Source organism: Loxodonta africana, chromosome 20, assembly GCF_030014295.1.
Source record: "Loxodonta africana isolate mLoxAfr1 chromosome 20, mLoxAfr1.hap2, whole genome shotgun sequence".
Taxonomy (NCBI): domain Eukaryota; kingdom Metazoa; phylum Chordata; class Mammalia; order Proboscidea; family Elephantidae; genus Loxodonta; species Loxodonta africana.
In genome coordinates this window covers 60,919,027-60,944,554 of record NC_087361.1, presented here as the reverse complement: position 1 = coordinate 60,944,554, position 25,528 = coordinate 60,919,027, and the positions used below count along the sequence as shown (strand labels likewise).

The 25,528-nt window shown below is 38.8% G+C and overlaps 1 protein-coding gene across 2 annotated transcripts in view; it reads right to left on the bottom strand.

Moving 5' to 3' along the window:
- The window catches only part of KCNH1 (potassium voltage-gated channel subfamily H member 1), a 742,144-nt gene that overhangs the window by 562,885 nt on the left and 153,731 nt on the right, over positions 1-25,528 (bottom strand). The window contains exon 6 of one of the 2 annotated variants that reach the window (XM_003410287.3): positions 7,038-7,511. In XM_003410287.3, coding sequence (XP_003410335.2) covers positions 7,038-7,511 — 474 coding nt within the window. The remainder of the gene's footprint in view (positions 1-7,037; positions 7,512-25,528) is intronic. The other variant, XM_003410286.4, reaches the window with a different exon arrangement.

Below are 25,528 nucleotides of genomic sequence, written 5' to 3'. Positions count from 1 at the left end.
ATTACCTATAATTTGTTATGATCCACATAGCTGAATGGCTTTCCATAGTCAATAAAACAAACATTTTTCTGGGATTCTCTGCTTTCAGCCAAGATCTACCTGAAATCAGCAATGATAGCCCTTGCTCCACGTCCTCTTCTGAATCCAGCTTGAATTTCTAGCAGTTCCCTGTCAATGTACTGCTGCAACTGTTTATGAAATATCTTCATCAAAATTTTACTTGGGTGTTATATTAAAGATATTGCTTGATAATTTCCACATTCTGTTGGATCACCTTTCTTTGGAATAGGCACACATATGGGTCTCTTCCAGTCAGCTGGCCAGGTAGCTGTCTTCTAAATTTCTTGGCATAGACAAGTGAGCACTTCCAGCATTGCATCCATTTATTGAAACATTTCAACTGATAACCATCAATTCCTGGAGCCTTGTTTTTCTACAATGCCTTCAGTCCAGCTTTGACTTTTTCTCTCAATACCATCAGTTCTTGAACATATGCTACTTCCTGAAATGGTTGAACATTGACCAATTCTTTTTGGTACAGTGACTCTATATATTCCTTCCATCTTCTTTTGATGCTTCCAATGTCATTCAATATTCTGTCAAAAGAGTTCTTCAAAATTGCAACCTGAGGCTTGATTTTTTTCTTCAGTTCTTTCAGCTTGAGAAATTCTGAGCATGTTCTTCCCTTTTGATTTTCTAACTCCAGGCCTCTGCACATTTCATTATAATACTTTACTTTGTCCTTCTCGAGCTGTCCTTTGAAATCTTCTGTTCAGCTCTTTTACTTCATCATTTCTTCCTTTAGCTTTAGCTACTCTACATTTAAGAACAAGTTTCAGAGTCTCTTCTGACATCCATTTTGGTCTTTTCTTTCTTTCCTGTTTTTGTAATGACTTTTTGCTTTCTTCATGTATGATGTCCTTGATTTCATGCCACAACTCTTCAGTCATTAGAATTCAATGTGTCAAATCTATTCTTGAGATGGTCTCCAAATTGAGATGGGATATACTCAAGGTCATACTTTGGTTTTCATGGACTTGTTTTAGCTTTCTTTGCTTCGACTTGAACTTCAACTTGAATAGCAGTTTATGGTCTGTTCCACAGTCGGCTCCTGGCCTTGTTCTGACTGATGATATTGAGCTTCTCCATCCTATCTTTCCACAGATGTAGTTGATTTGATTCCTGTGTATTTCATCTGGTGAGGCCCATGCATATAGTCACCGTTTATGTTGTTGAAAAAAAAAGGCATTTGCAGTAAATAAGCCCTGGTCTTGCAAAACTCTAACATGCAATCTCTGGCATCATTTCTATCACTAAGGCCATATTTCCCAACTACAGATCATTCTTCTTTGTTTCCACATTTCGTGTTCTGATCACCAGTAATTATCAATGCATCTTGATTACATGTTTGATCATTTTCAGATTGCAGAAGTTGGTAAAAATCTTCAATTTCCTCATCTTTGGCCTTAGTGTTTGGTGCATAATTTTGAATAATAGTTGTATTAACCGTTCTTCTTTGCAGGCATATGTATGCTATGCTATCACTGACAGTGTTGTACTTCAGGACAGATCTTGAAATGTTCATTTGTAAATTACTGTTCGTTAATACTATTGTTGCAGGATGGTCCATGCTATAGTAATTACCATTTTTTCCCTTGTTCTTATGTTCCTTTCAATGTCCTCCCATACCTTGGTTATGTTTTACTGACTTCCCTCATATTGTGTATTGGCTTTCTCTTCACCAATATTAACACGTTTTCCATTTATTTGGTAATTTTCCCTTCTTTCCCTGATAACCATTAAAGAATTTTTTCTGTGTGTAAACCTTTTCTTGTTTCTTTATAATAGTGATCTCATACAATATTTGTCCTTTTATGATTGACTTATTTCACTCAGGATAATGTCTTCCAAATTCATCCATGTTGTGAAATGTTTCCCAGATTCATCATTACTCTTTTTCATTGCATAGTATTCCACTGTGTGTGTACTACAGTTTGTTAATCCATTCATCCATTGATGGGCACTTAGGTTGTTTCCATCTTTTTGCTATTGTGAATAGTGTTGCAATGAATATGGGTGTGCATATGTCTATTCATGTCACAGCTCTTAATTTTTTAGAGTATTACCTGGGAGTGGGATTGCTGGGTCATACGGTATTTCTATTTCTAGCTTTTTAAGGAGGTATCATATTGTTTTCCATACTGGTTGTACCATTTTACATTCCCACCAGTAGTGTATAAGAGTTCCAATCTCCCCACAACCTCTCCAACACTTGTTATTCTCTGTTTTGTTTTTTTTGTTGTTGTTGTTAGTGCCAGTAATGTCAGGATGAGATGCTATCTCATCATAGTTTTGATTTGCATCTCTTTAACATCTAATGATAGCAAGCATTTCTTCATGTGTTTGTTAGCCATTTGAATGTCTTCTTTGGTGAAGTGTCTGTTCATATCCGTTGCCAATTTTTTAATTGGATTGTCTTTTTGTTGTTGAGGTGTTGAAGTTTCCTATAAATTTTAAAGATTAGACCCTTGTAAGATAAGTTGCAGCCAAAAATTTTTCGCAGTCTATAGGTTATCTTTTTAGTCTTTCGGAGAAGTCTTTTGATAAGCTAACTAGTTTATCTTCTGCTGTTTCTGCATTTTTTGGTTATGTTTGGTATTTTATTTACGCCATATATTAGGGCCCCTAAAGCTGTCCCTACTTTTTTCTTCCATGATCTTTATCTTTTAGGTTTTACATTTAGGTCTTTGATCCATTTCAAGTTAGTTTTTATGTATGGTGTAGGTATGGGTCCTGTTTCATTTTTTACAAATGGACATCCAATTTTGCCAGCACCATTTGTTAGAGACTGTTTTTTTCCTCATTTAATGGACTTTAGCCCTTTGTCAAAGGTCAGCTGTCCATAGGGGAATGGATTTACATCTGGGTTCTCAATTCTGATCCACTGGTCCATGTGTTTGTCGTTGTACCAGTACTAGGCTGTTTCGACTACCGTGGCTATATAGTAGGTTCTGAGATCAGGTAGCATGAGGTTTCCCACTTTGTTCTTCTTCTCCAATAATGCTTTTCTGGGGCCTCTTTCCTCTCCATCTTGTTAAAGGATGCTGTTGGAATATAGATAGGGATTGCATTATATCTGTGGATCACTTTGGGTAGTACTGACATTTTCACAATGTTGAGTCTTCCATCCATAAGCATGGTATGTTTTTCCATTTATGTAGGTCTCTTTTGATTTCTTGCGGTAGTGTTTTGTAGTTCTCTTTTGTATAGGTCTTATACACCCCTGGTTAGATTTATTCCTAAGTATTTTATCTTTTGGGGCAAGCCTAGAGTTCTTGAGCTGTCAGAGTGAGCTACAACCTTAGATTACCAGTTCCACAACAGAGCATGGGGTAAGAAGAGGGTGTGGTGAACGTGAGCCCTTTGAATCATTCATCAGAATTCTCCTGTGGAGGAGATTTTGCCCCAGCCTTACCCAAGTTTTATGCAGGCAGTGGTGATTCTGTGGTAGAATTCTCACATTCCTTGTGGGTGACCTGGATTTGATTCCCAGCCAATGCACCTCATGCACAGCCACCATTCGTCTGCAGTGGAGGTTTGCACATTGCTATGTTGCTGAGCAGGTTTCAGTAGAGCTTTCACACTAAGACTGACCAGGAAGAATGACCTGGTGATCTACTTCTAAAAAATCAGCCAATGAAAACCCTAAGGAGCACAACAGTCCAATTCTCAACCCAGGACTGGGCAGCACTTTGCTCCTTTGTGCATGGGGGGCATCTCAACAGTAGCTAACAACAACAACAACCCAGGTTCTTCAGATAGGGGTCCCTTTCATAGCCTCCTGCACCTCATCTAATCCCCACAAGCCCTTCATTCCCATTATTTAATGATGACTTTTTAACAAAAGAGCTGTACCTGGAAAACTGCTGGTTCTGAGCCTCAGCAAGCACCTCGTAGGCTCAGCATCTTAAACTACCATCTCATCACCAAAAGTTTCTTTGGGGAAAATGCAGCTGCCCACCTCCCCATACCCAGTGCTCAACCATGCCACCACATTCAACCAAGCCAAGGTATGAGCCATTTCTACATCAGCTCCTGGTTCAGTTTTGACTCAACTGTGCCCTTCAGCAAGTCTTTTATTTCTCCTTCATCAAGTCTGTCACTATTAAGAATAGAGAAGAGTCAAAAGAAAAGGAAGGCTTATTATTACTATGATCATACAATCTGCTGAGTACTCTTCAGTGAGTCATTTTCCCTCTGAGATTTTTTAATTTGCGAGTTAAGAGGGTTGAACCAGATAAACTCTATGGGCTCTGACATCAGTAGATCTGCTAAGTGCCTGCTAAGTGCCCCCTATTCCACCCCACCTTCTTCCCACCCTCCCTCGAGGTAGCTCAGAGTGCTGGGCTTCTTGTCTTTACAGTCAGCTTCTGGAGGTGAAGCTAATGCCAGTGGGATTTTAGGACTTGCAGCTGGTAGGGAACTTAAATCATCTACTGTCCAAATGCCCTGTCTTCAGGCAGGTAAGATAATATTATCACCAAGATGTAGATAGGAAAACTGTGGTCCGGAAAAGCTAAATGATATGCACAAGGTTCCCAGCTGTCCTAATAGATGATAACCGGAGAACTATAAGTCAAGCCTTCCATTCCCTCCCGTTGTTCTCTCTCCACGCTACCACAATTGCTGTGAAAGTACACTATGTTGGCTGTCAGCCAAAGCTTTAAAAGGAATTAAAAAAAAAAACTTTCCATTGATTTCGACTCAAGGAGACCCAATATGTGTCAGAATAGAACTGTGATCCATTGGGTTTTCAATGGCTGATTTTTTGTAAGTACTGTAAATCACCACAGTTTTGTTTCAAGGAGCCTCTGGGTGAACTTGAACCATCAACCCTTCAGTTAGCTGCCAAGCTTGTTAACTGTTTGCATCACCCACTGACTCTTTAAAAGGAATTACTAAGCATAAAATCAAGTCTTTATGGAAGTAAATTGTAACTAAAGCCCCTTCATATTTATAATTTATGGTCAAAAGGTGGTAGTAAGACCTTTGATACTCAACCTTTTACCAACAGAAAGCTACAGAAAACTGACATTTTCTCCCCTATCAACCATCTATTTTATGAATATAGAAATCCAAAACCACATCAGGGCTACTCACAATTAACGGCAAAAAAGTTCCAATCCCACATATACAGTGCCTCTGGAGAAGCTCTTCATTCTGCCAACCTACAGGTAATCTCAACACATTTACATATCTGTTTATAGATCTGCCAATTTTTAATAAGAACCTGTGGAACAGAAGAACTATTCTATTTATCTTCAAAGTGTCAGTGCTATTGCTATAAATAGAATATAGTTTATTTTAAAAATTCAAGTGCTTTTTTAAAGTTAAATTTAATTTCCCATATGTGTATAAGAAGCTCTTGTAGGTTGAGAAAATTCATTTGAATTACCTAACCCAAAATGATCATATTTTCCTCATTAACATAAAATATTCTACAAATGTACTTACAAAGAAAAATACCATTTCAAACATGTACTAAAATTCATATTTAAGAATCCTGACGTTCACTTTAGGGATGATTCTGCTCTTGTATATCATCAATCTCAATTCATTTAATCCCCCTACAAAAGCAGCACAAGCCACCCAGAGAATTAGTCCTTGGGATTTTAAAGTGTATTAAAGCATACCACATAGCTAAAAGCAGGGGTTGTTCCAAATCTAAAGCATCTGAACATCCAAGCTCTCTCCCACCCTACACTACAGCAGCATTTTGCAGGAAGAGCTGCTCTTCCTTAGACAGAAGTGGTAGGTAGGTTAGTTCTCCCAGAGGAAGAGGCTGATGTCCTCACTCACTGGTACTGATCTGAAGAAAGTGAGGCATCATTATGCTACCACTAAGACACAAAGTCATTGCCAGTCTTCTTTTCCTGGCAAGAAGCAGATTGTTCCTTCCAACTATCTTAAGGGTGAGTCTCACTAACCCTTTAGCCTTGAGAATGTGTCTTGCATCAGCTCAGCCTTCACGCTCACCCAGCCATTGTATGATATCTTGTACCCTCTGTAATCTGAGACAATGAAGGCCCATGGCTGAAGGATGCTGAAGATTTACCAGAAAAACTGCCTTATCTTGATCTATCTGGGGTGTCAACTACGAGTAGGATAAAGGAAGAATAATTCCCCTGTCACACACAAAACAAGAATCTGACCATTTCCTTTGCAATGGCTTGACATCCTTGTTTTTTTTTTTAGAAGAAAATGACTTTAACGATCCCAGTGGCTAAATCCTGTTGCAACATATCCTAGGCATCCATTCAGACAATGGGTATTCGGGCAAGTCCTGATTCCAGCACATTTACAGGGAGCTTATCTTTGTTTAATTCCTGTATTTCCCTAAAGATTAACAATCCAATACAGTGGAATTCAATAATAATCACTAGTCCTTGTAACTACAACAGGCGTCTGACTACCTCAGCAAATCCAGGTGAGGATGACTATTGAAAACTGAAAGCCAGTGGTCACCTCCAAAATTCATTTTAGCAAAGAAACAAGTCATTCCTTTTTTTCCAATATTTACCAAAAAAGCAAACTTAGAGAGAAATGGCATTCCTGTTGCCAGGAGTAGGTAGCTATGAAACAGTCAAAGGGCAGCAGCAGATCATAGAAAAGTCCCCATAATTAGAAAATCAATAATCGATAAGTACACATTCAGCAACTGTATTCTGAGTGAAATATTAACCAAAGAAGTGGCAATGCATGTCTGCTTCTGCAGCCCACCACCCTTGAGTTAGTGGTTTGCACCACTGAGACACCTGGTTCTTTTGAACCCCACGTGGTCCTTTCAACATCCAGTCACTGACATGCATTGCCTCTGAACCTCCAAAGGTTCTAAGGGGTAGGAACAGCATGCTCCCTCTGCTCTGCACATCAGTCATGCTAGTTCCCACCCATTTAATTAGTCTTCTGTTCACCAACCACATTTAGTAATTCAGCTTAAAGACATAACAACAAGGACTGAGATTTGAAGGATATACCTGACTCTCTCTCCCCTCCAGTGGTGGTGGAATCTGATCAGCAAAACCCGTCTTCCCTGGGTCACCCATAAAGGCACTAACCTCATCCACGTTCTCAAAAGCGTTGATGACATCATATGGCAAACAGGACAGAAGGTCTATCACAAACCACGTCTTCAAGTAGTTCATGCGGATGAGTTTGGGGTCAGAAATCACCTCCCCAGCTGGTCCAACAAAGGTGGTATGAAAATTCAGCACAATGTCCACCAAGAAGATGACATCTACGATGCTATCCACAACCAGCCAGGCCACATTGTTCTGCCTAGTTTTAAAGGAAACATTGTAAGGGACCAAGATGGCTGTGTAGAAGGTTAAGATCAAGATGATCCAATCCCACGTGGTCTTAAAAACACAGTAATGTAAGATGATGTGAGGAGGAGTCTTTGGTGCCTCTTGCTTGTATTGGGGAAGGATGTCTGAGCCCAGCTGCAGGACCTGTTCAGAAAAACATGGCGAAGAGAAACTAAGTTAGGATTTAATTACAAGCATCTGACCAGTAGGCATCTGTCACTGGCAAATACTCATATCGCTCTGGATAGATCATTAAGTCCAAGAACAAGTACTACAGTAGTATGAGAGAATGGAAGTGAACATTGTTGTTCATTGTCATCACTCTGACTCATTGTGACCTTATATATAACAGAATGAAATGTTGCCTAGTCCTATGCCATTGTTGTGGTTATTGTGTCAATTCATTTCACTGAGAGTTTCCTTCATTTTCACCAACGCTCTACTTTACCAAACATGATGTCCTTTTCTAAAGATTAGTCTTTCCTGATGACATGTCCAAAGTAAGCGAGCCAAAATCTCCTCATTCTCACTTCCAAGGAGCATTCTGGTTGTAAAGTGAACTTTTATATAATACAAATACTCATAAAGAACAAATACTCTGAGCCAAACACTGTACTAAACACTTCACATACATTTATTGTATCACTTAATTCCAAACAAAATCTCGTTTTTTTAACCAATCATTATACTATGTTACAAATGAGAAACCTAGGCTCGAGAGAGTTAAGCAACTTTACTCAACAAATATGTATTGCTCTGTACCAAGAACTGTTCCAGGAACTGGACATACATATAGCAACGAAGGAAACGGCAACATTCCTGCTCTCACGGAGTGCAGCCTAGAGACAAATAATCAAGATAATTTCAAATAGTGATAAAAGCAAAATATGAAGGGGGAAACACAGTTGATAGAATGTGACTTGAGGGGTAAGAGAGTGAGAGTGTTTGAACCTAAGGCTCGAATGACAAGAAGGAGTCAGTCATTCAAAGTTCTGTGGAGAAGTATCCTAGGTAGAGAGCATAACTAATGTAATGACCCCAAGGTGGAACAAGCTTGATATTTTTTAGGATGAGAAAGAAGGCTAGTGTCATGGATCGAACTGTGTCCCCAAAAATATGTGCCAAGTTGGCTAGGCCATGATTCTCAGTATTGTGTTATTGCCCACCATTTTGTCATCTGATGTGATTTTCCTACGTGTTGTAAATCCTACCTTTACGATGTTAAAGAGGCAGGATTAGAGGCAGTTATGTTAATGAGTCAGGACTCAATCTACAAGATTTGGTTGTGTCTTAAATCAATCTCTTTTGAGATATAAAAGAGAGAAGTGAGCAGAGAGACAGGGGGACCTCACACCACCAAGAAACAAGAGCCAGGAGAATCGCATGTCCTTTGTTCCTGGGTCCCTGTGCTAAGAAGCTCCTCCACCAGGGAAGATTGATGACAAGGATATTCCCCTAGAGCCCACAGAGAGAGAAAGCCTTCCTCTGGAGCTGTCACACTGAATTCAGACTTCTAGCCTCCCAGACCAAAAAAAAAAAAATTATTTTTTTTTTTTGTGAGGGAATAAATCAGTCTTTGTTAAAGCCATCTACTTGTGGTATTTCTGCTATAGCAGCACTAGATAGCCAAGAAAACCAGTGAGGTTGAAGCACATCAAGGGTCGGGAGGGATACTAGATAAACTTAAAGAGGGAAGCAGAGACCACACCATGCAGGGCCTGGTGGGCTATGGTAAGGAGTTGGGGTTTATTCTTAGTACAACCAGATGTAACAAGAGGGTATTAAGCAAGGGAATGATAATCTTATGTATGTTTTTCAAAGATCATCCTGGCTGCTCTGCAGATAATGAATTAGGACAAAGGCTTAGACGGAAGAACAAAATTTTAACATCCTGGGCAAAAGATGGGAGTGATGGAGAAAATAATCTCTGATTTTGGATACATTTTTGAAATAAAGCCAACTGGGTGTGCTGATAGCCAGAAATTGAAGAGAAGAGAGTAATGAAGGGCATCCACTACTATACTCCAGGAGCCGAGCAGGGTGGCTGGTCCAGAATGGCATTAAAAGATTGTTTTTAAGCGAATGAATGAGCTCCAAGCTCATACAGGTAGCAAAAAATGGAGCCAGCATTCCAAGCTTCATCTAGAGAATTCAAAATGCATGCTATTCCTCATCAAGATTACACCTCACCGTGTCATTTAGGCTGTTAAGGAGGCAGATTCACTTCAGGAAGAAGTCTAAAGAAGCTTGGCTACAAGAGATAACCAACCATGGGTTTTGCCCTCAATAGTCAAAGGCCAAAAGCTGTGCCTTCTGAAGCCAGGCCAAGCAGAAAGGATGTTTCTCTGTGCCACTGACAGGTTTTTACAAATCTCTGGGTGAAACTTCTCCTCCTAACACCAACCAAAAAAACCAAACCGAGTGCCATCAAGTCTATTCCAACTCATAGAAACTCTATAGTACAGAGTAGAGCTGCCCCATGGAGTTTCCAAGGAGCACCTGGCAGGTTTGAACTGCCGACCCTTTGGTTAGCAGCCATAGCACTTAACCACTACACTACCAGGGTTTCCCCTTCTACCCTCCTATCACAGGAAATTCTTTTTCCCTGGTGGCGTAGTGGTTAAGTGCTACGGCTGCTAACCAAAGGGTCGGCAGTTCGAATCTGCCAGGCGCTCCTTGGAAACTCCATGGGGCAGCCCTACTCTGTCCTACAGAGTCTCTATGAGTGGGAATCGACTTGATGGCACTGGGTTTTTTTTTTTTTTTTTTTGGTAGGAGTTGAAGATCCTATAGTGAATATAAAATAAGCTGCCATCACTGCTCCCCCTATGGTTGGCCCTAGCACTGAAAAAGTGTGAAAAGGAAAGCTGAAAATCCAGAGTAACTAGTGTGCATCTTTGGGGAGAGGAGTTGTTTCCACCCCCTCCTGTCAATGCACAGAACTCTTCTAGGGTTGGAGTTTTAATTTCTCTCTCATGAAAAGAAACTTAATCAAGTAAAATTGAGGAAGCTTGGGCTGTGAGATCTCAGGCAGAAAAAGTGAATGAATGAACTCCAAGCTCATACGGGTAGCAAGAAATGGAGCCAGCATTCCAAATAAATAAATAAAATAAAATCAACTGAATGGGACTTCTGCTTCCTGAATGCAAATATGGTTCAATATTTGAAAATTAATCAATGTAATCTACCATACTAACTGAATAAAGAAGAAAAATCAAATGATTATATAAATCAATACAGAAAAAGCATACAACAAAATGCAAAACTCATTCATGATGAAAACTCTCAGAAAAGTAGGAATACAGAGTAACTTCCTTAACTTCACAAAGAGTATCTGTAAAAAACCTACAGCTTACATTATACCTAATGGAGAAAGACTGAATGTTTTCCTCCTAAGATCAGAAACAATGCAAGATATCCACTCTCGTCACACATAGAACTGAAGGTTCTAGCCGCTGCAATAAGTCAACAGAAAGAAAATAAAAGGCATCTCCTATAGATTGAATTGTATTCCATCCAAAAGATGTGTTATAAATCCTAACCTGTACACATGTGGATGTAACCCCATCTGGGATTTGGGTTTTCTTTGTTATGTTAATGAGGTCATATCAGCACAAACCAAAAAAAACCACACCCACTGCCATTGAGTCATAGTGACCATATAGGACAGAGTAGAATTGCCCCATGGGGTTTCCAAGGAGCACCTGCTGGATTCAAACTGCCAACCTTTTGCTTAGCAGCTGAACTCAACCACACGTGCCACCAGGGCTTTCATAACAGCATAGGATGCGTCTTAAACCAATCACATCTCAGAAGATGTAAAAAGAGCAGATTAGGCACAGAAGCAAGGACAAACGAGGAAGCTTAATGCCACACAAAGATCAACAAGAAACTGAGGACCAGAAGCTGAAAGAATCAAAGATCCTCCCCTAGAGCCAATAGAGAGCCCTTCCCTAGAGCTGGTGCTCTGAACTCAAACTTCTAGTCTATTAAAATGTGAGAAAATAAATTTCTCTTCGTTAAAACACCCACTGAGGTACTTCTGTTACAGCAGCACTAGATAATTAAGACAGCATCCTAATCAGAAACGAAGAAACAAAAACCTACCCCTATTAGTAAATGACATGATGGTCTACATAGACCATTCCAAGGAATCTACAAAAAAAAAGTTCTAGAACTAATAAGTGAATTTACATGATACAAGATAAACATAAAAAAATTATTTTTATATAAATGAACACCACAATTATACAATACCATTTACAATAGCTCAAAAATTTAGATGTAAATCTAACAAAGCATAAGACTTGTATGCTGAAAACAACAAAATACTGATGAAAGAGATCAAAGAAGATATAAATAAATGGAGAAACATACCATGTTTGCAAATTAGAAGACTCCAGATACTAAAGATGTCGATTCTCTCCAAATTAACGTACAGGTTTAGCGCAATTCCTATTAAAATTCTAGCAAGAATTTTTATAGATATAGACAATATTATTCTAAAATTTATATGGAAAAGCAGAAAAAAGCTAAAACAATTTTAAATAAGAGGAATAAGGTGGAAAAATCTGTCTAGCTGATTCCAAGGCTTTGTGTATAGTTTTTTTTTTTTTTTACAGTAATTATGGGTCAAAATCAACTCAAATGCAATGGGTTTGAGATTTTTGGTTTGATATTGGAAGAAGAATTGATCTATATAGATCAATGTAACAGTATAGAGAACCCAGAAATAGACCCTCAAAAATATGCCTGACTAGTTTTTTACCATGTTGCAAAAGCAGTTCAGTGGAGGAAAGACAGCCTTTTCAACAAATAGTGCTGGAGCAAGAAGAAATCTACAGGCAAAAAAAGAAAAAGAAAAAAAGCCCTCAACCTAAGTCTCATAAAAAAAAAAAAAAAAAAATTTTTTTTTTTTTTTTTTTTACCATATACAAAAATTAACTAAAATGGATCACAGCCTTAAATGTAAGACATGAAAACATAAAACTCCTTGGGAAAAAGCATGGAAGAAAATCTTCAGGATCTAGGGCAAGCAAAATGTTCCTAGACTTGACACCAAAGCACAATCCATAAAAGGAAAAATGGAAAACTTTTCCTCTGCAAAAGGCTCAGTTAATAAGATAAAAAGACAAACTATGACTGGGAGAAAATATTTTCAAACTACATATCTCACAAAGGACTAATATCTAGGCTATATAAAGGATTCTCAAAACACAATGGTTAAAAAAACAAATAATCTACTAAACATTTTGATCAAAGATTCTATACAAGAATCCTGATCAAAAGAGGGGAAATGTAGAACAGAATTTAAAATATTCATGGAATCCAAAATTTCTGGAGCCGTTGAGGCTGGATGAGCCCCAAATATATTTCCTTGAGAAACCTTTAAATCTTAATCCTTAAATTTAGCTTAATTAATAAAGCATGTCTGTCATGTGCACACTGTTCTTTTAAAGAACTATCTTTATGGGATCAAACTGACAAAAGCAATTGAAAGTTTAGATAAGAAGCTTAGGGGGTAGTGAGTTTATGTCAATGGGGGAAGAACAATTTGGAAAACGAAAGTAAGAATGGTTGCACAGCTTGAAGAATTTAATCAAAGTCACTAAATTGCAGATGTAAAAACTGTTGGTTTATCTTTTCCTGTGTGTATTTTCAATACAAGAAATAATAAGATATTATTTAAAATCCAATTAGAAAAAGGGCAAAAACATGAAGAGACATTTCATCCAAGAGTGTATGATTTTGTTTTTTCCTTTGTTATTTTTCTTTAATTTTTATTGCGCTTTAAGTGAAAGTTTACGAATCAAGTTAGGCTCTCACACAAAAACGTATATACACCTTTTTTTTTTACACCCAATTTCTCTTCTAACAAGACAGCCCGCTCCCTCCCTCCACTCTCTTTTTGTGTCCATTTCACCAGCTTCTAACCCCCTCTACCCTCTCATCTCCCCTCCAGGTAGGAGACGCCAACATAGTCTCAAGTGTCCACTTGATCCAAGAAGCTCACTCCTCACCATCATCCCTCTCCATCTCATTTTCCGGTCCAATCCCTGTCTGAACAGTTGGCTTAGGGAATGGTTCCTGTCCTAGGCCAACAGAAGGTCTGGAGGCTATGACCACCAGGGTCCTTCGAGTCTCAGTCAGACCATTAACTATGATCTTTTTACGAGAATTTGGGGTCTGCATCCCACTGCTCTCCTGCTCCCTCAGGGGTTCTCTGTTGTGTTCCCTGTCAGGGCAGTCATCCGTTGTAGCTGGGCACCATCTAGTTCTTCTGGTCTCAGGCTGATGTAGTCTCTGCTTTATGTGGCCCCTTCTGTCTCTTCCGCTGGTAATTACCTTGTGTCCTTGGTGTTCTTCATTCTCCTTTGGTCCAGGTGGGTTGAGGCCAATTGATGCATATTAGATGGCCACTTGATAAGGTTTAAGACCCCAGACACCACTCTCCAAAGTCAGATGCAGAATGTTTTCTTAATAGATTTTATTATACCAATTGACTTAGATGTCCCCTGAAACCTTGGTTGCCAAAGCCCTACAACTGCAACGCTGGCCTTCCAAGCATTCAGTTTATTCAGGAAACTTCTTTGCTTTTGGTTTAGTCTTGTTGCGCTGACCTCCCCTGTATTGTGTGTTGTCTTTCCCTTCAACTAAAGTAGTTCTTAACTACTATCTAATTGGTGAATACCCCTCTCCCACCCTCCCTTCCTCCCTCCCGCTTCTCATAACCATCAAAGAATATTTTCTTCTCTGTTTAAACTATATCTCAAGTTCTTATAAAAGTGGTCTTATATTTGTCCTTTTGCAAATGAGTAATTTTACTCAGCATAACGCCTTCCAGATTCCTCCATGTTATGAAATGTTTCACAGATTCTTCACTGTTCGTTATCAATGGGTGATATTCCATTGGGTGAATATACCATAATTTATCCATTCGTCCATTGATGGCACCTTGGTTGCTTCCAAATTTTTGCTATTGTAAACAGTGCTGCAATGAACATGGGTGTGCATATATCTGTTCATGAAAAGGCTCTTATTCCTCTAGGATATATTCCAAGGAGTGGGATTACTGGATCCTTTGGTAGTTCTATTTCTAGCTTTTTAAGGAAGAGAAAAATTGATTTCCAAAGTGGTTGTACAATTTTACATTCCCACCAGTGGTGTATAAGTGTTCCAGTCTCACCACAACCTCTCCTACATTTATTATTTTTGCGTTTTTTGGATTAATGCCAGCCTTGTTAGAGTGAGATGGAATCTCATGGAAGTTTTGATTTGCATTTCTCTAATGGCTAATGATTGTGAGCATTTCCTCATGTACTTGTTAGCTATCTGAATGTCTTCTTTAGTAAAGTGTATGTTCTCATCTTTCGCCCATTTTTTAATTGGGTTATTCATCTTTTTTAGTTGAGTTTTTGCAGTATCATGTCGATTTTAGAGATCAGGTGCTAAAATCAGAAATGTCATAGCTAAAAACTTTTTCCCACTCTGTAGATAATCTTTTTACTCTTCTGGTGAAGTCCTTGGATGAGCATAAGCGTTTGATTTTTAGGAGTGCCCAGTTATCTGGTTTTTCTTCTGTATTGTTAGTAATGTTTTGTATAATGTTTATGCCATGTATTAAGGCTCCTAACATTGTCCCTATATTTTTCTTCCATGACCTTTATTGTTTTAGATTTTATATTTAGGTCTTTGATCCATTTTGAGCTCGTTTTTGTACATAGTGTGATGTATGAGTCTTGTTTCACTTTTTTGCAGGTGGATATCCAGTTATGCCAGCACCATTTGTTAAAATGACTGTCTTTTCCCCATTTAATTGCTTTGAGGACTCTGTCAAATATCAGCTACTCATATGTGGATGGATTTATGTCTGGATTCTCAATTCTGTTTCATTGATCTATATATTTGTTGTTGTACCAGTACCAGGCTGTTTTTACTACTGTCGCAGTATAATGGGTTCTAAAATCAGGTAGAGTAAGGCCTCTCACTTTGTTCTTCTTTTTCGGTAATGCTTTACTTACCTGGGGCCTCTTCCCCTTCCATGAGAAGTTGGTGATTTGTTTCTCTATAACATTAAAAAATGTCGTTGGAATTTGGATCCAAATTGCATTAAATCTACAGATCACTTTTGGTAGAATAGACATTTTTACAATGTTAAGTCTTCCTATCCATGAGGAAGGTATGTTTTTCCACTTATGTAAGTCTCTTTTCATTACTTGCAGAAGTGTATTATAGTTTTCTTTGTATAAGTCTTTTACATCTCTGGTAAGATTTATTCCTAAGTATTTTATCTTCCTGGGGGCTACTGTAAATGGCATTGATTTGGTGAATTCATCTTTGATGTTCTTTTTGCTGGCGTAGAGGAACCCAACTGATTTTTGTATGTTTATCTTGTATCCCGATAATCTGCTGAACTCTTCTATTACTTTCAGTAGTTTCCTTGAGGATTCCTTAGGGTTTTCTGTGTATAAGATCATGTCATCTGCAAATAGAGATACTTTTACTTCTTCCTTTCCAATCTGGATGCCCTTTATTTCTTTATCTAGCCTAATTGCTCTGGCTAGGACCTCCAGCACAATGTTGAATAAGAGTGGTGATAAAGGGCGTCCTTGTCTGGTTCCCAATCTCAAGGGGAATGCTTTCAGGCTCTCTCCATTTACCATGATGTTGGCTAGTGGGTTTGTATAAATGCCCTTTGTTATGTTGAGGAATTTTCCTTCTATTCCTATTTTGCTGAGAGTTTTTTTTATCATGAATCGTTGTTGAACTTTGTCAAATGCCTTTCCTGCATCAATTGATAAAATCATGATTCTTGTCTGTTTTATTTATATGATGGATTACATTAATTGTTTTTCTAATGTTGAACCATCCCTGCATACCTGGTATGAATCCCACTTGGTCATGGTGAATTATTTTTTGGACATGTTGTTGAATTCTATTGGCTGGAATTTAGTTGAGGATTTTTGCTTCTATGTTCATGAGGGATATAGGTCTGTAATTTTCTTTTTTTTGTGGTGTCTTTACCTGGTTTTGGTATCAGGGATATGGTTGCTTCATAGAATGAGTTTGGGAGTATTCTGTCCTTTTCTATGCTCTGAAATACCTTTAGTAGTAGTGGTGTTAACTCTTCTCTGAAAGTGAAGCCATCCAGACCACGGCTTTTTTGGTTGTTGGGAGCTTTTTGATTACCCTTTCAGTCTCTTCTTTTGTTATGGGTCTATTTAGTTGTTCTACCTCTGTTTGTGTTAGTTTAGGTAGGTAGTTTTCTTCTAGGAATTCATCCATTTCTTCTAGGTTCTGAAAGGTGTTAGAGTACAATTTTTCATAGTAATCTGATATGATTCTTTGAATTTCAGTTGGGTCTGTTGTAATATCGCCCATCTCATTTCTTATTTGGGTTATTTGCTTCGTCTCCTGTTTTTCCTTTTTCGGTTTGGGCAATGGTTTATAACTGTGTTGATTTTTTCAAAGAACTAGCTTTTCCTCTTGTTAATTCATTTAACAGTTTTTCTGTTTTCTATTTCAGTTAGTTCTGCTTTAATTTTTATTATTTGTTTTCTTCTGGTGCCTGAGGTTTTCTTTCGTAGCTCTCTTTCTATTTGTTCAACTTGTAGGGATAATTCTTTGATTTGGGCCCTTTTTTCTTTTTGTATGTGTGTATTTATTGATATAAATTGACCTCTTAGCACTACTTTACCTGTGCCCCAAAGGTTCTGATAGGAAGTGTTTTCATTCTCATTAGATTTTATGAATTTCTTTATTCCATCCTTAATGTCTTCTATAATCCAGTCTTTTTTGAGCAGGGTTATTGTTCAGTTTCCAAGCATTTGTTTTCTTTTCCCTGCTTTTTCTGTTATTGATTTCTACTTTTATGGCCTTATGGTCAGAGAAGATGCTTTGTAATATTTCAATGTTTTGGATTCTGCTAAGGCTTGCTTTATGACCCACTACGTGCTGTATTCTAGAGAATGTTCCATGTGCACTAGAAAAGAAAGTATACTTGGTTGCTGTTGGGTGGAGTGTTCTGTATATGTCTATGAAGTCGAGTTGTTTGATTGGGGCATTTAGATCTTCCATGTCTTTATTGAGCTTCTTTCTGGATGTCCTGTCTTTCACCGAAAGTGGTGTGTTGAAGTCTTCTACTATTATTGTGGAGCTGTCTATCTCACTTTTCAAGGCCCATATAGCTTGTTTTATGTATCTTGCAGCCCTGTCACTGGTTGCATAAATATTTAATATGGTTATACCTTCTTGGTATAAAAAAAATTTTTTTTTTTATACATTGACTCTTTAATCATTATATAGTGTTCTTCCTTATCCTTTATGATGGATTTAACTTTAAAGTCTATTTTGTCAGAAATTAATATTGTCACTCCTGCGCTTTTTGATTGTTGTTTGTTTGATATATTTTTTTCCATCCTTTGAGTTTTAGTTTGTTTTTGTCTCCAAGTCTAAGGTGTGTCTCTTGTAGGCAGCATATAGACGGACCATGCTTTTTAATCCATTCTGCCACTCTCTCTTTATCGGCCCAATTAGTCCATTTACATTCAGCATAATTACGGATAGGTATGAATTTAGTGCTATCATGTTGACATCTTTTTTTGTGTGTTGTTTACAATTTCTTTTTCCCACTTAATTTTATGTGCTGAGTAGATTCTCTTTATATATTGTCCTTTCCTCATATTCGTTGTTGTTGATTTTGTTTCTACTGACTCACTATGTTTTTGTGTGTATTTTATTTTGATGAGTAGGATAGTTTGTCTCCTTTGTGGTTACCTTATTATTTACCCCTATTTTTCTAAATTTAAACCTAACTTTTATTTCTTTGTATCGCCTTGTGTTCCTCTCCATATAGAAGATCTATGAGTACATTTCTTAGTCTATCTTTATTGTTTTAATGTTGTCTTCTTTTACATAATAACATTGCTGTTTCCCTGTTTTGAGTATTTTTTTTTATCTTGATTTATTTTTGTGATTTTCCCATCTGGGTTGACTTCTGATTGCTCTGTCCAGTGTTCAAGTCTTGGATTGATACTTGATATTACTGATTTTCTAACCAAAGAATTCCCTTTAATATTTCTTGTAGTTTTGGTTTGGTTTTTATGAATTCCCTAAACTTCTGTTTATCTGGAAATGTCCTGATTTCACCTTCATATTTGAGAGACAATTTAACTGGATATAAGGTTCTTGGCTGGCAATTTTTTTCCTTCAATTTTTATATGTCATCCCTTTGCCTTCTTGCTTGCATGGTTTCTGCTGAGTAGTCCAAGCTTATTCTTATTGACTCTCCTTTGTAGGTGACTTTTTGTTTATCCCTAGCTGCTCTTAAAATTCTCTCTTTATCTTTGGTTCTGGCAAGTTTGATTATAATATGTCTTGGTGACTTTCTTTTAAGATCTACCTTATGTGGAGTTTGATGAACATCTTGGGTAGATATCTTCTCATCTTTCATGATATCAGGGAAGTTTTCTGCCAACAAACCTTCAACAATTCTCTCTGAATTTTTTGTTATCCCTCCCCATTCTGGTACTCCAATCACTCGTAGGTTATTTGTCTTGATAGAGTCCCACATGATTCTTAAGGTTTCTTCATTTTTTTAAATTCTTTTATCTGATTTTTCTTCAAATATATTAGTGCCAAGTGATTTATCTTCGAGTTCAGAAATTCTGCTCTCCACTTGCACAATTCTGCTCCTCTGACTTTCTATTGAGTTGTCTACTTCTGCAATTTTATTGTTCATCTTCTGAATTTCTGATTGCTGTCTGTCTATGAATTTCTCCAGCTTATTAAATTTTTCATTATGTTCCTGAATACTCTTTTTAATTCTCTTCAATTGCTTTATCTGTGTGTTCCTTGGCTTGTTGTGCATGTTGCCTCATTTCCTTCCTGATATCTTGAAGGGTTCTGTATATTAATCTTTTGTATTCTGCCTCTGTTAATTTCAGGAAAGCGCTTTTATCTAGAAGATCCCTTGATTCTTTGTTTTGATAGCTTGTTGTGGCAATCATGGTCTGTTTCTTTATATGACTTGATATTGACTGTTGTCTCTGAGCCATATATAAGTTATTGTGTTAGTTTATTTTATGTTTACTTGCTGTATCGTAGCTTCTTGCTTTGTCTTGTTTTGATATGTCCAAATGGGTTGCTTGAGTGAGCTAGCTTGATTATTTTTTCCTTTGGAGCTCTGAAGTCTTGTCCCCAGATTGCTGGAGCTGTTATCAGGTATATTAGTCTAGGAGCCCATTCGCTTTTCTTGTGTGAATTCAGCTCAGGTGTCCAGGTAGTTGATCATGAAGTGTGTGGTACAGGCTCTGTCCTACAGTCTTAGAGGGGCAGGAATGATTGGTGTAGGTGCCGAAATCTGGTTGCAGGAGAGGGTCACACTCTGAACAAGGCAGGGGGCTGAAAATCGTCCCCCTCGTGTCTCTGAGGAAAGCATGTCCCTGTTCCCTAGAGCATACAGGTGGGTGGGTTCTGCAGGCAGACCATGGGAAACCAATATTTCTGGTTGTAAGGACTGGGGAGTACCAGTTATCCTTGGAACCCTGTCACAGGTGGCTGGGTAACCTGAGTGGAGCCACCAGTCCTTAGGCCCCTGATGTGGGTAAGTGTGGGCCCTGTTTAGTATGGCAAAGCAATGTCAAACGTGAAACACTCACCTCTCCGCTGCACATCTGAAATGGTTGGGGTCTGCCAACAAGGGCCTGTTCTCCTGAAATAGGCCCAGACAGGTCCATGCAGAGGGGAAATGTACTCAAAGTCCATGGAACATTTATGCCTGGACAGGAGCCACTTCTGTCCTGAACTCCCACAGTTAGTGGAGCTGGAAAATTATCTTTTTCCCCGGTTGCAAATTTATTCCTTCTCCAAGGCCGAGAGGATGGTTCTAGGCACTCAACAGGGTCTATCTCAGGCCCAGTGAAATCAGCTGCTCAAGCCAGCTTAGGAGCAGGGGCGGGGGATGCGGTAAAATATACGCAAGTACTTAGCTTTTGCCAAGATCACCGTTCTTCTCTGGTTCCGGAGGTGTGAGTAGGCTGCGTGGCTGTCTGCTTCTCCCTGAGGAAACTGTGGCGGAATACTAGTACCAGCCCACCGCCACCGCTCCTGGGAATGGTGCCTGAGGGCTCCCCATGATTCAGGTCCAGCAACTCCTCTCTCCTTCTGAGCTATCTCTTCCTCCCCTTGCCCCCTGTTCATTTTCTAAGCTGGCCTTTGATGTTCAGGGCTCCTAGCTTGTCATAAATATACTCATTTCACTTGTTTTTTTTTTGGTCTTTGTTGTAAGAGGGCTCGCCAGAAGCATCTGCCTATTCTGCCATCTTGGCTCTGCCCTTCTATTTTGTTATTTTTATTGTTAGGTGCAATTGAGTTGCTTCTTAATCATGGTGACAGAAACACTGCCCAGTCCTGTACCATCGTAACAATGATTGCTGTGTTTCAGCCTATTGTTGCAGCCACTCTGTCAATCCATCTCACTGAGGGTCTTCCTCTTTTTCGCTGACCTTCTACCTTACCAAACATGGTGCCCTTCCAGGGACTGGTCCCTCCTGAAAACATGTCTAAAGTATGTGAGATTAAGTCTTGCTATCTTGGCTTCCAAGGAGCACTCTGGCTGTACTTTCTCCAAGGCTGACTTGTTCATTCTTCTGGCGCTCAATTATATAGTCAATATTCTTCAACAACACCATAATTCAAAGGCATCAATTCTTCTTTAGTCTCCCTTATTCATTGTCCACTTTTCGCGTGAATATGAGGTGAATGAAAACACCAAAGCTTGGGTCAGGTGCATCTTAGTCCTCAAAGTGACATCATTGCTTTTTAACACTTTAAAGAGGTCTTTTGCAGCAGATCTGTCCAATGTAATACTTTCTTTGATTTCTTGACTGCTGCTTCCATAGGTATTGATTGTGTGTCCAAGTAAAATGAAATCATTGATGACTTCAATATTTCTCTGTTTATCATCATGTTCCCTACTGGTCTAGTTGCAAGAATTTTTTATTTCTTTCTGTTAAGGCTAATCCATACTGAGGGCTGTAGTCTTTAATCTTTAACAGCAAGTGCTTCAAATCCTCTTCTCCTTCAACAGCAAAGTTTTGTCATGTGCGCCTCACAGGCTACTAATGGTCTTCCTCCAATTCTGGTGTGTTTTTTTTCTTTTCATATAGTTCAGCTCCTCAAATTATTTGCTCAACATATAGATTGAATAAGAATGGTGAAAGGATACAACCCTGATGCACACGTTTCCTGATTTTAAACCACTCAGTATCCCTTTGTTTTGTTGGAATGACTGCTTCTTGGTATATGTACAAGCTCCCCATGAGCAAAATTAATCATTTTGGAATCTCCATTCTTTGCAATGTCACCCATAATATGTTAAGATCCTCATACTCTAATACCTTTGCAGAGTCAATAAAACAGGCAAACATCTTTCTGGTATTCTCTGTCAAGATGCATCTGACATCAGCAATGATATCCCTTGTTCCACATCCTCTTCTGAATTCAGCTTGAATTTCTAGCAGGTCCCTGTTGATGTACACCTGCAACCATTTTTTAATTACCTTCAGAAAATTTTACTTGCATGTGATACTAATGATATTTGGAACTTCTGGCCAAACGCAGCACCATAGACAGAAGCACCACGCTGTCCCTCTGCAGCAAAGATCTGAAAAACTAAGTTTAACAGAGACAAACATCATTCCTAGAACCCAAAGTCTCAAATGAAGAGATAAAGAATTCAGCCAAACACTGAATGGAATAAGAAATTTTGTCAATTCAAGCAAGGAGAAAGATGTGCTGAGGTTCCTTATCAGCTAATGCAGCATGGATTCACCATCTTAGACTCCTGTTGGAGACTGGCTGACAGGGAGCTTGGGAAAGCAGCTTCACGGAGCTCCCAGCAGGGACAGAACACCTGGTAACCAGCGATACATGTTTTCCCACCTCCCATCCTCTCCCCACCGCTCTACCTCTGAGCTTTCTGGCTGGATGCGGTGGCTCAGCCGGCCGCAAAGTGCAGCATCCATGCTGCTTGGCTTTGCCCCACCTACATTGCACATCAGAGGACAGGGAGTATAAGAAAGCAGCTTCACGAAGTTCTAGCAGGAGACAGAGAACCCAGTAATGAATGATACATGCTTTCCTAACTTCCACCCTTCCTCCCCTTCCCCTTTAGCCTCCTCTGTTTCCTACCAGCCACAGTCTCTTGGACAGGAGGCAAATGCATCCATCCCGGACCACTTGGGTTTGCCCTGTCCACATTGGCCAGGTCCCTGAGCTGGTGGTGCTTCTTTCTGTCTCTTTTGGTTTCTTCCGTGCCTCCCACCATCTCCCCCTCCTTTCTCTCAAACACCTGGCTCCATGTACAGTCTTTCCTTCTTCTCGAAAAGCTGTGAAGCCACACCCCACTGGGGATCCACTCCTCTGGCCCACGACCACGCTGGTGGGATCCCTGGGGCTTTTTTTTTTTTTTGCTTGTTTTGTTTGCTTTGCTCTGTTTTGTTTTGTTTACTTGTTTTCTTTCTCTTTTCGAGGCTTCAGAGCCCCTTTTAGCCAGGCTGCACTGAACGGCCTAGGAGACACTTCTCCATTCTGCGCAGCTGCTTAGGCAGGATCCCTGGGGACATTTCCTTTTTTTCTTTTTTTCCCCCCTTTTTCTTTCTGTCTTTTTCCCTTTCTGTGTTTCTTCATTTCTCAGTTCTCATCTGTCTATACTGACCTTCTTTTCCTGTCTCCTGCATACCTGGTCCTGTGTGACATCTATACCCCTCTAGCCAGGCTATACTGTGCAACCTGGGAAACTTTCCCAGTCTTTGTGGTGACACTGGTGGGAACCCTGGGGGTCTTTCTAGTCTTCTTTCCAAATTATTTTTTTTTCATTTTTGCTTCTCTCCATTTCTCAGGTCCTCATCTCTCCACTCCAATGGCAAGCTCCCTTTGCACTCTTTTTTTTTAATTATTGTTGTTTTTTCCTCTGTTTGTTTTTGGCTCTGTTTCCTTTCTCCTCTTTCCCATACCCATACTAGGTCCCTATATCACAATCTCCCCCGTCTTTCCTGCCTACCTGCACCATGCACTGAACATCAAACCTCCAAGCAGCACAGGCATGCCCTACCAGAACCTGCCCAGCACTGATTCCTAGCTCACCCTGTCAGCCCTAGTACATGCCACAAACAACCCATCCCAGTTCTGCCCCTTCAGCTGGACCTGCCCTTCTGCACCACAGCCAAGTGACTGGCCCCACCCATGAGACAAGGAGGTGAAGAGTATCGTGACTACAGATGAGCAAACAACAAAGAATGGACAGCCTGCCTCTTCAGATATAACCATATAAACAAACAAATCTACAATCAAGACACAAAGAAAATAAGTACTGAATGTCCTGAAGACAGCAGACAATATCAAAACATAAAAAAACAGGATGATTCCAGTAGACCTTCAAAATAAAACACCAGATGACATTCCAGTAGAAGAAAGGGCACTAGAACTACCCAACAGGGAATTCAGATCTCTAATATTCAGAGCTATCCAAGATATGAAGCAAAAAGCTGACTAAAATGATGAGTAAATAGACAAATTTATGGAAAAGGCAGACAAATTCATGGAAAATACAGACAAAAAAATGGGACAATTCAGAAAAATAATACAGGAACAAAATGACAAAATAAATTCACAACTAGAAGTCATACAAAAGCAACAATTAGAAATCCAAAAGATAACCAAGATTTCAGAAATGCTCAGTGTCATAGAGGGACTGAGGAGCAGGTGTGAAACGATGGAAGACAGAATCAGTGAAACTGAAGACAAACAATTGCATACAACTCTGTTTGAGGAAAAATCAGAAAAATGAATGAAGAAAAATGAGGAAATCCTGAGAACTATGTGGATACAACCAAAAGCAAAAATCTGCAACTGATAGGAGTTCCAGAGCAGGGAGAGAAAATGGTAAACACAGAGAAGATCACTGAAGAATTGCTGACAGAAAACTTCCCTAAAATCATGAAAGATGAAAAGAACCATCCAAGAAGATCAACGAACCTCATATATGATAAGCCCCAAAAGAAAATCAATAAGGCATATCATAATCACACTCGCTAAAACCAAAGACAAAAAATCCTGACAGCAAATCAAGAAAAACAAAAAGTCACATACAGAAGAGAAACAATAAGACTAAGCTCTGATTATTCGGTAGAAACCAAGCAGGCAAGAAGGCAATGGGATGACATATATATAACCTTGAAAGGAAAACATTGCCAACCAAAAATAATATATCCTTCAAAACTTTTGTTCAAATATGATGGTGAAATTAGGACATTTCTAGATAAACAGAAATTAGGGAATATGTAAAAATCAAACCAAACCTACAAGGATTACTAAATGGAGTTCTTTGGTCTGAGAACAAACAACATCACACTACAGCCTGAATCTAGGACTCAAGATTGTACTAGGCAAATACCAACATAAGCAATGGACTCTCCAGGACTATCCAAAACCAAAAGATTTACAACAGGAAACCAGAGAGCTTAATCAGCAAATGACAACAATGTCAGAACAATAAAAGAGGGAATAAATGGTGTAGGTAGAGAACATTCTAATGGAGAGGAAGGCAAGGTGATACCAAGTAATAAGACTGGTTCAAACCTAAGAGGATAACGGTAAATTTCAAGGTAATCACAAAGAAAGTTAACAAAGTGACTCATCAAAATAAAGAAGAAAAACATAAAGTGTCAATAAAAACAAAATCTACAAAAAGAAATCCACAAACAAAAGGAAGTAAGCACAGGAGAGTAAGAAGAACAAAGAAAACATTAGCACCACGAAAAAAAGCACTAAATAATGACAGCAAAAAACTTACACCTATCAATAATAACACTGAATGTAAATGGCCTAAATATACCCATAAAGAGACACAGAGTGACAGGATGGCTTTAAAAAACAGGATCCATCAATATGCTATCTACAAGAGACACACCTTAGAAACAAAGAGAGAAACTTATTAAAAATCAAAGGCTCGAAAAAAATATATCAAGCAAATAACTACCAAAAACAACAGAAACGGCAAGACTAATCTCAGATAAAATTGACTTTAAAACAAAATCCACCATAAAAAATAAAGAAGGGCACTATATAATGATTAAAGAGACCATCATGAAGACTTAACC